Source organism: Pygoscelis adeliae, unplaced genomic scaffold (genome assembly GCF_000699105.1).
Source record: "Pygoscelis adeliae isolate BGI_AS28 unplaced genomic scaffold, ASM69910v1 Scaffold87, whole genome shotgun sequence".
In the NCBI taxonomy this organism is placed as follows: domain Eukaryota; kingdom Metazoa; phylum Chordata; class Aves; order Sphenisciformes; family Spheniscidae; genus Pygoscelis; species Pygoscelis adeliae.
The window spans coordinates 1,797,509-1,808,069 of NW_008825098.1; the positions used below are offsets into that span (position 1 = coordinate 1,797,509).

Consider the following 10,561-nt stretch of genomic DNA (forward strand, 5'->3'; position numbering starts at 1 on the left):
ATGTGGGAAATAGAAGCAGGGCTCAGTCTCTAACCCCAATCCCTTTCCTTGTTACTTCACAGCTTGGTACAAAAGAAGGATATTTGATAAAACAAGGCAAAATAGTCAAGGTAAGGAAAACTTGTACTCCTTGCTTCCGCTCTGCAGTCACCCACAGAAGCTGGGGACAACGCGGAGCTGAAATAGCTCCACCTGCATTCCCCTGCAGAGAGGAACAGTTTGTGTTTTGAGCAACAAGAAAGCACGACTGTAAACCAGAGCAAGTCAACAGCTTTAAAGGTTCTTCTTTCCTAAGAAGCATTACACTGAATTCTCACAAGACAATTACCATCCATTCTTGATCTTTCAGAATTGGAAGACAAGGTGGTTTACACTGCATAGGAATGAACTTAAGTATTTCAAAGACCAGACAGTAAGTAGCAAACGCCGGTTCTACTCTTTAAACCTCTACAGAGGCAGCTGCAGCCTTCTCCTATCTCTGGCTTCTCACATCTGTATCGCAGCTTCCCAAGCTAAAGCTTCCCATACTGTTAGAAGGGTCAGACCTTTCAAATAAAGTCAGACAAGAGAAAGTTAGTAAGTTTTACAGCTGGAAAACATTTACTGTGCCCTGTCAGTCTTACCTACTAGACAGAGTTGTTGTTTACAGTGCATTTTTTTGGTTGCTTGCTTCAGTGGATTTTAAGCTAACAGCACAACACAGCTTTTATCGGTAGCTTTGACACACAACCTAACAGGCAGTGGTGCTATTAAAATATTTCTGCAAATACTAGTAGTATATTTTGCATTCCTTGATTTCATCCTTTTATTGCAAGCCGTTGCACAGTATACATAGAAAACCATTCCTCTAAAAATGTCGTCCTTCCTAGCACTCTGACATAGATTAACCTGCTGCATCTGGGAAAAAGCGTGACCTTACAGTTGCTGTTCCATTTCTATGTTAAACTGAGTAAAAATAAGACATACGCCTAGAGTTTCTCCACCCTTACAATACTCCAGTTCGGGTTCCTTCATAAACACAGCCAAACTGTTTACCTCTGCACCTCTGCCAAGCCCTATTTCAAGCATCTAACAGATTTTAACACAACAGCAGACACAACTGCTCTCTCTCACCAAACATTACCATTTATAAATGGTTATGTATTTACGGGACCTTCCATCAGTTTTCATTTCAGTTCAAGCCAACTTGAATTAAGTTTCCAGGATAACATTTCAAAGGGCAGCACTCCAAACATTTGAGTAGCATTTGTGACTTACCAGGTGAGAAGGTGTCTTTGTCAGGAATATGGCCCCCTCCCGGGCAGTGGGGGTGTCTCCTGGCACTCCCATTGTTGCTGTGGGGTTACAGATACCTACGGGTGAGCAACTTGCTGCTGGCCCTGGGATGGCATCTGCTAGCACACCTCAGCACAAGTCGCTTTCTCCTAGTGTAGCGCGTAACTAACAGCCACTGAGCCAGAAGAGAACGTAAGGAAAGGTGAGAAAGCAACAGACACCTCCATACACCTGATGAAGGACCATGAGAACAGCTAAGGGTGTTTAGGCAGAGAGCAAGCTGTTCTTCCACTTCAGCTGCCTCTTCCGAGGTGCTCAACAGCGTGAGGCTGAAACAAATCAAAGAAGAACTCTCACACCTAGGGAGAATGAAACTCGTAAGGGAGATGCATTGAAGTCATACACAGACAGTGCACATCCCCGCACTTGAGCACTACTGGGCCCATCCCAAGAAACTTAGATATATACACGCACTGCTCATGCAGCCAGACTCATCGCTTCTGCCACAAGCACTACTTTAGCTTTGCATCTGCATTTTTTCCCTACCCAGCTTCATCCTTTTAAAGCACTTAGAATTAATTAAATCCCCAACAGCTGGCTAGGCCTGGTAAGACCTATAACCAATCCCTTGTCTCTGTAAACCTTAGCCAGAAGTGATACCAGATTTGCTGCTGGGTCAGTTGCATTATAATGCATCAACCAAACCCTCAGCAGTCCGCATCTAGCTCAAACTTTCCTGCAGTAGAGATCTCCTCTGTTGTTTGTCTAGATCTGAACTGACTGTCCTGTTTTTTTTATGTTTAGCTCAATTCATATCATGTTAGCACTGATGTTATGTTCGCTAGTTTGGGTTTATGGTGTTACAGCTATTGTACCTATGCCTGGAAAAACATAGCGTGCTTTTAAAGGTCTAGAGGCACTGAAGATGAACCGAGCTAGCCTTATCTTCTGTTTTCATGTGTTTCCATTTTAAAACCATTTTCAAGGCCACAGAACCGATTCGGGCACTTGACTTAACTGAATGCTCAGCTGTGCAATTTGACTATTCCCAGGAAAGAGTCAACTGTTTCTGGTAAGTTGCTGTACTTTCTCCACTTTGCTGGAAAGGTCAAAATAGCCAGGGAAGTTTGAAATGTAGCCACTGGGTGCTTCTGAAAGCTCCCTTGCCGGTTGTGACCCTGCTCTTCCTCTAACTCACGAATCTGTTTCTGTCAGCCAGCCTCTGTCAGTCCTGCATGGCTTTGCCAAATTACTGCTGGCAAAAATCTTCTGTCTTGGCGAGGAGGAAGGGTGTAGGCCTATGTGTAGTGGGCATTTCTTTTCCTAATTCTGTAAGCATGTATAATCATCACCTAGACCCATGGGACTTAGGTACGGTCCAGTTCCCAGTTCAGACATTGCTACGGGTCACACAGGAACCGCTTCTGTGCCCAAACGTGGGTCTTTTGTCCTCGGGGGCCTGGGGCAGCGTCTCCCCAAGCTGTAAACGACTGCCAACCGTTCTTGGCTAACCTCCCTCCTGGTGACTGAATGGGAGAATGGCCTCCCTGCCCTGCTCTGCCTAAGCAACTGTTGGTGCAGGCCAGCTGGGTTCGGTTTGAGGAAGAACTACCAGTTGTTCTAGCAGTTTAAGAAATAGTTTTAATTGTTTACTTACAGTTTAGTGTTCCCACTAAGGACATACTACCTGTGCGCGAAAACTGGAATAGAAGCTGATGAGTGGATTAAAATACTGCGATGGAAACTGGTAAGATGATGTGCAGTGTTACATGGCAGTATGCCTCAGGCAGCAGTACCCTTGGTACTGCCATCATAAAACCCCCAATACTGTAGCACCCAAGCGCTACAGTTCTCGGTATCTGCAAGAAGGGAGTACTTGTTCTGGCTTCCAGGCCAACTAGACTGGAATACGTAGTTTTCGCGTAATGTATATGCCTGCAAACCCACTTTAGCATTTTCGGGATGCACTTTTAACACACATACTCATTAGGAGGAAGAAATTACTTCCATCTTTAAGGATGTCATCGTGTAGAGGGTAGACAATATGGAGCATCAGCATGGACCGCATGTGTTGGGTCATGAAGGAAGCAATGAGAAGAGAATGTAAAGGCTTGAAAGCGTTACTTCCTTAAAAATATCAGTATTTGGGTTGGTCGTACTCACCCACATCCACATGCATGCAGACAAACAGTAATGGATTGTCTTTCTGTTCTAGTCACAAATACGGAAGCAACTGGAGCAGCATAATGCCACCCTCAGTTCCTAGCTGCACCTCCAATACTTCTGCTCCATTGGCAGGAATTGCCTCTTTGCCAAGGGGAGGGCATCGCTTACAAGAGGACGGTTTCATGCATCCCCGTTACTCACAGTGGGCACGCATGCGCATGTATGCCCACGCACAGACGCTTGCATCCAGCTCTGCACACACAGGATTTGTACAGCTGAGCGCTCTTGGGCTGTTGAGTCACGTGTGGAGACGGTTGCAAAATCAGTGTCGGTTTGATATGCATGGTGTATGCCTGTAATGCACTTAATTCAAACACCTGTTAACTAATCACAGAAGTAGTCACCGTTTAAAACTGTTGTGGTTATGCAGAGCACTCTCGATAATTTATTGCAAGCTGCATCACAACTAACCATTAGCAGCATATTCTGTAACCTTGAGCCTGTTATTTAAAACTGGTCCTTTCTGGAAACATTTCATATTTCTTTTGCATTACCTGTTTAGGCTCTAAAGCAAAAGAAAAATGACAGAGGTAATTACATTTTTGTAAATAGTATCTATAATACAATCCAGAGAATATTTCAAGGCCCTTCTCAAGGTGATGGATGAGTAACACTTAGTTCTGGTCAAATATGTTTTTGTATGGTTTAGATTTATACCGCAGCGATGGCTACAAGTGAATGTGTGTTTCAGACAGCATCTATAGGTAACGGTGAGCAGCATCATGCGAGCACGCTTGTTTACAAACTAGGATTATGAGAAACAGGCAGCTGGTTCCCGGCGCACATATGACAGAGCTGCCATGGGACCTTAAGGATGGGTGACAGGGCTCTGCAGAAATCTTTGCCTGTGGCAGCCACCAGCGTTGTTGGTAGCGTTATGAGTTGGGGCCCTTACAGTCCCCCTTGAAAATGGGCTGGATTTTGTATTTTTTCCTCACGCAGAGAACTCAAAACGAGGTTTTGTCCAGAACTATGTTTAGAATTAAGCACTGCTTGCTTTATATTAAACGAAAAACACCATGTACACTAAAAATATGAATTTAAAAGAATACGTCTTCTACACAACCTGATGTAAATTTCCATCTCTATTTTGGAAGACTCATACACATTTAACAGCGTTGTGGCTCACTACAGAGTTGAGAAGCAGAATCCCAGTACTTTGGTGCTGTAGTCAAAACAGATATTGCATTTTGGAAGCAAAGTTTGACACACCGGAGGGTCCCAAGACCAGCTTGGCCTGACCTCAAGGCTGACCCAGCTGCAAGACCCCCTGAGCAATCCTGCTCCTCCTGCAGGGGTGGGGGCCCATCAGCCTGCGTAACAGTCAAGTTTCTGCTGAAACTGTACGCAAACCTCTCCCACTATGCAAATGCTGCGGCACAGGGCTTACTATTGCTCACACAGCAGGTCAGCGTTCAATAGATGCCTTTACTGTGAGAAGACTGAAGAAGAGCAGGGGGAAAAACATACCAGAAGAAGAAAGAAAATCTAGATTTGGAGACAGGAATAGCATTTTATTTCAACTTAGAAATTCAAAATATTTGTAAATATTTTTATACAGACTGTTTTCTGAAAAATGTCATTATAAAACTACCAAAGGTCTTCTGTATTCCTGTGCTGTATTGCTAAAGCTTTGTTCTCCTTTTTCCTTTGAAGAAGTGGTTTAACAAACAGGCATCTCCCATTTAGTTAAAAAGCTTTGATGAGTTTGTGAGAGAGAGGCAGCATAAGGGGAAGAGAGAGAGAGAATGTTCTCTAACAGCATTACTGTTCTGTGAAAATGGCTTGGAAATGAAGCTTGAAGTGTAACCACAAAAGCAGCCTTCCCTTTTTCACACAACCGGCTGTGTTACAAAACGTCAGAAGCGAGTTCAGCACATGGTGTCACGAACTGAAGCCAGTAAAAGAAATGGCGCTTGGCTGGCCTAGGAGGCAGTCACAGGCAGACGAGTTGAACAGAAGCTAACAGCAAGGGGAGGCCTTAGATGGAACACAGATGCTTTTTGCCAGAAATACACGCAGAGACACCTTGGGACTCAGTTTCTAGCTGCTTCTGTAATGACCAGCAACAGAAAGCTCAAGCCAGGAGCTCAGTTTAAATGGAAAAGGGTTAACTGACAACCTTTAATCTCCAAGAGAGCTTTTGAGCCAAGAATTCCCAGTCCTCATTTCCAGCACCACTGTTTACCCCCCATCCTGCCTGATGCTGAAGGTGGGTGAGGTATAAATGAGGGGCGGTGGCACCCCCTTCCCCAGCCTGAGGCAGAGACCTGCCAAGGGCTCTCCCTTAGACCAGCAGCGCTTGGTTTTGGCGCTGGAAGTCTACACTGCAGCCATCACAAGCGGAATATGGGAGGGAACGAGGTGGGGCAAAGAGCACGGGATCGATGCCCAGCAACAGGAAGCCAGTCGGCACCACGTTCTGCATCTCTGCATTGGCACGGGACTTGGTATCCTTATCACCCAACTGGGAGACACACTGGTTAGTTTTCAGCCTGTAAACTCGTGGGTTTTATACATTTACAAACAATTAAGAGACCTGTTCTCTCCACAGAAAAGCTGATATGCTGTAGAGTATTACAGTGCAACAGAAGAGTGAACCAGGCTCTGCCATTTAAAAATACTGTATTTTATTTATATTTATTTACTTAGGAAAACCTAAGGGTAAATGAGCTGAGAGTGTCACCAGTGATGAACCCACACGACAACTATGAGACGTGAGATCTCACAACCATATTACACAAAAACCCTGTGATAAAGTGAGACATTGTTCGGGTGCTTTTATCTGGGCATCAGGAAAACCCCTAAAGCAACAGCTTTCGTAGAAATAGCTTTCTTCTTAGTGGAAGCAGGACGCAGCTAGCATCCAGATTAGTAGCATTCCTTTGCCAAAGTATCACCCACGTAAGAAAGCTGGGATATTTATTGATTGTACCAACACATCACTGCTAGTAAACTTGCTCTCACAATACTCTTTCAACCACATCTTTGATAACACTATACAAGCGATCTGCTTTCCAACACGTAGTGGTAGCTGGCCTGAGGATAAACCCCGCTGTGTGCCCGGTTCCCTGTAAAGCAAGAGATCTGTGGGTTGCCCGTTTGAGCCAACAGCATCGTGCCGATCTGGCTCAGCTGGCTGAGCTAAACTCCATGGGAGCTATTTTGGTGGTCTCTCCAGTACTGCACAATACAAGAAGCACGGCCTAAAGTAACACCCATCTACAACACACTAGTAGATCATTTCAGATTCAGTACTATGTACAATTTACTCTTACTTAGTATACTAAGGAGCTGTGGTATTTCTTCCGAGACGTGTTATTTGACTGAGGATTATTGAATCTTTCGTCCACTGGGCTGCAGAGGGATGCTGCACTCCGGCTATACCGTCAGGTTAAGAAACTTCAACAACCTGCCTCAGTTCTTCAAACAGGGGGGTGAGCTCCTTCTCTAAACTTACAATCAGCCCTGGAAAGAGAGAAGAGACAGAACATCCCATCAAACGACATAACTGAGAAGCCTCTCTCCAGTCCCCACAGCTCCCTCCCCTCCCAGGCAGTGTTTTCCCAAACACGAAACGTTTCACTTGAGCTGCTCGCTCTCCACGGGAATAGCGGGCAGCACCCCCAGGCAGGGTGCCTGCAGCCCCCACCACGGACAGGGGCACACCCTGTGCAGCACAGCTCTCCCCCGTGCTGCTGCTCGCCTCCGCTGTCGCCTCACTGCTTCCCACAGCTACCCAAGCAGCTGCGCAAGAATTAAATCCCTTTTTAGCCAACGCCCTCATGAGCAAGGCCAGGTGCTTCACTGAAGGATTTCCCCACCCCATGGAACCGAGAAGATGAAGCCGCACATGTTACTGCAGAATGTAACCTGGAACTGACGGAATCAGACCAGACAACTGGTTTGTACAGTACAATTATTGCCGGTGCAGTGAACACTCATGTAGCAAGGGTAAGGTTAATCACAGGAGAAATACGCTTCTAACAGAGTAACAACTTCAGCAAGTCACCTAAAATCTATGAATTTTTACTCGCACCTTTCCCTTCTCCCCTTCACAATACGCTGACAAAATTCATAGCAGGAGCAAAGTTAATAATACCTTGAAGTAAATTCGGATAATTTATTTTCAATTATTTAAACACCTGGGCCTTAAAATACTGCAACATTTAAAATACACGGGAAGACATACCGGTATTGGCATTGCTGCTAGCAATGAAACTTACTACCAAAGGTAAGCGATTGAACTGCACCACCTGCAAGGAGAGAGAACAGTGTTCAGGCAGCAGCTAACACATGTTGGATGTCAGAGCTCTGCCACATAAATTCTTTCTGAAACAAGCAGCCTCCTCAGTTTAAAGGACAAGCAGGAGCAAGAGCCACAGAGCTGACTTTCCAGTGTATCTATTTCGTAAGCTTCACAGTTAAAAACACCAACAGAACTCGCACCACAGTACAGGAAGCCACACACGGAAAGCCTGGCATTTCCCTCCCTGCCGTGTTCTGCAGTGTTACCCACCTGAAATCTAACGCAGCTGCAAATGCTGCAGACTATGCTGTGGAGACCACACCCTCCGCAGGTAACACGAGGGCAGGCAGGTTTATTGTTTTAAAATACTATTCAGTGCATAGCAGTACCTCCTCTTCCATTAATAGGGAACTGGAATCTTGAGCACAACAATAAGCTACTAGCATCAAGAGAATCAAAGCAATGTACTCAATGTGTGTAAACTAACTCATTCACTCATTTATTTTCCAAACAAAGCTGGATACTGTAGGCTAAACAGTTGGCCAGTTTACTGCAGTCATAACAAAAAGCTCTCAAGACCACTAGAACTTGAGAAGGAGCAGAAACTTAGTAGATGATGGATTTCAGGACACAAATAATCGGTCTGTAAAAAAATGTGAGTGGTATTTCAAAGCTTTCTTACCTCCAAGTCATACTGGCAGCAAGATGGGCTATGAAGTAGGCTGCATGTGCTTATTTAACTTTAGGTGTCACTAATTATAAACAAATATTGTTTGTGAAAGGGAACATAAACCCTTTGTAACAGATTCTGAAGGCCATATGAGCAGCACCTGCTGCAAATTCCTGATTACTACCAGTTCAGAAAACTCCACCATTTTCAACCAGTAAATCTCAGTTTTGAGAAATGCAAGAGAAGCTCGGCAAACAGGGCAAAAGTTGAGCTTGGCCATTTAAGCAGTGTGAGAAATAAAACACAATAGCAGCCAAGTGGAAATCTAGCAGAGTTTAAACCACCCCTCCCTTGCTCAGGAACAGCTCTGGTCACTGAGAACGGGCCACACTGAGGTCACTCACCTGGTACGTATTGTAGTAGCAGATGATGCTTTTGTTTTTAGAAAGTCCTAGTTTGCTGCCCTGATCTGTGGCAAGGGCAAAGGTGGACAGAAAGCCAGGTCGCAGTGCATGTTCCGGAGCATTATCATTGGCAACTGGAACAAAACAAGAAAATTCTTATTTTGACATGGTGTCTATGACCGCATCACAACTCCTTATCCGGCTTTAGTGCTCTGCCAAAAGCAGATCTGGTGTCGGGGAACACGTAACACATCTTGCATGCTTCCGCAACAAGTACAGGACAATCTTCACGAGCGGTACCTCATGTAACATTCTGTACATGATCAATGCTCGTTATACCAGCGCCCTCCCCAGCACGCCTGAGAAACAGTCTTTTCCTTTACGATGCACAGCCTGTGCTGATGTCACTTTGGTTCTGTGTCCCTCGCTGTTTGCGGAGGGACACAGCCGATTCCAGCCTTTGGATTGATTACTGGCACAGAGTCACTTGAATGAAAACAGGTGAAGATGTGCAAGTTCTGCTAGGTGTTTCAATACTTTGGGACATAAAAAAAAAATCTGCAGTACTTGAATCAGTACTCTTCAGTACTTTTAAACTAGTTCACCCACAACACAAAAACCACCTTAAACAAAGACTGCAGAGATATGATAAAAAAGATAGTACCAAAAAGCAAACGAAATTAAATATCCTGTGTAGAAGCGGGATGCAATTGCTCCTCAGCACAGACCGGCCACGTCAACAAAATACCTGTAAGCTCTGAGCACTTTGTATCAGCCTGCGAGTGACCCGAAGATACGAGCACCTTACACCACTCCAACCCTATTCACTGAGGAAAATTCCCGTGGCCTGCAATTATTGAGGACATCGCACATGCACGAACAAAAGGATAAATTTAAAGAGGTACACAACCAACTATTGAACTTGAAGTACAAGTCTAATTTAATTCTTCAGTTTTGGATATTCAGGTATGGGGCATAACCAGAGAAGGTTCTGCTGTACTTTTCCACCCCCTGCTGTTCACTCAGGATTTCGGCTGCAGGGCACAGCGAGAAGCTGAAGTTACCTTTGATAACAGGCACACCGTCTCTATCTGAGACTACAATAGCGTGAAGACCTTCAACGCTGCAAAAAAAAAAATGAAGAGGAGACACCACTTTAAAGACAGAGTAATTAGTAGCAAAGATCTTTTTTCCCCGAACAAACGTGCAAGGAAGGGGAAAATACGGAAAAAATTGATGCCTTCACTAATTTAGTATTTCACTAGAAAGGACTTGTTCTGTTTAGTACAGGTGGTCTCTTGGAGCAGTAAGGAGAGAAATACAGAGTGAAACTACTGAAAATTTAGCTTCAGAAAGAGGACTGGTACTACGAGCCCAAATTCGTTAGTCAAGGAGGAGCCTTTGTATGTTGTCCTCGCTCAAGGAGCGCCGGTTTCACTGTGTTTGCGCGTTATCTCAGACGGTGGCTGCTTAATGCTGCTAGTAACGGGCAATTACCGAAAAGGGAATTATCAAGGATTAGGCAACCGAGTCACGAGGAACGTTTTTCCCACTCCTCACTACGGCACGATGAGCACGCTTGGCTTCTTTTCAAGCGGGCGAGCGAAAGGCTAAGCCGCCTTCATCTTAAGGTACTTCCAGCTCATTTAAACAACAAAAAGCGCGTACCGGGTTAGCCGACTCCCCGCGACAGCGAAAGGGGCTGGCAGTTAGCAGCTCCCCGCAGCGAGGCAGGGC

The 10,561-nt window shown here is 45.0% G+C and overlaps 2 protein-coding genes across 2 annotated transcripts in view; one reads left to right on the top strand and one right to left on the bottom strand.

Moving 5' to 3' along the window:
* Positions 1-6,008, top strand: part of DAPP1 (dual adaptor of phosphotyrosine and 3-phosphoinositides) — a 56,730-nt gene extending 50,722 nt beyond the window's left edge. The window contains exons 8-12 of the mRNA XM_009327076.1: positions 63-110; positions 350-412; positions 2,262-2,347; positions 2,935-3,022; positions 3,491-6,008. Of these exons, the coding sequence (XP_009325351.1) occupies positions 63-110; positions 350-412; positions 2,262-2,347; positions 2,935-3,022; positions 3,491-3,541 (336 nt within the window). The 3' untranslated portion in view covers positions 3,542-6,008. The remainder of the gene's footprint in view (positions 1-62; positions 111-349; positions 413-2,261; positions 2,348-2,934; positions 3,023-3,490) is intronic.
* A 104-nt stretch (positions 6,009-6,112) lies between these two features.
* The window catches only part of LAMTOR3 (late endosomal/lysosomal adaptor, MAPK and MTOR activator 3), an 8,799-nt gene continuing 4,350 nt past the window's right edge, over positions 6,113-10,561 (bottom strand). Inside the window, exons 2-5 of the mRNA XM_009327077.1 lie at positions 9,889-9,978; positions 8,825-8,958; positions 7,694-7,757; positions 6,113-6,969 (exon numbers count right to left, since the gene is read on the bottom strand). Coding sequence (XP_009325352.1) covers positions 6,896-6,969; positions 7,694-7,757; positions 8,825-8,958; positions 9,889-9,978 — 362 coding nt within the window. The 3' untranslated portion in view covers positions 6,113-6,895. The remainder of the gene's footprint in view (positions 6,970-7,693; positions 7,758-8,824; positions 8,959-9,888; positions 9,979-10,561) is intronic.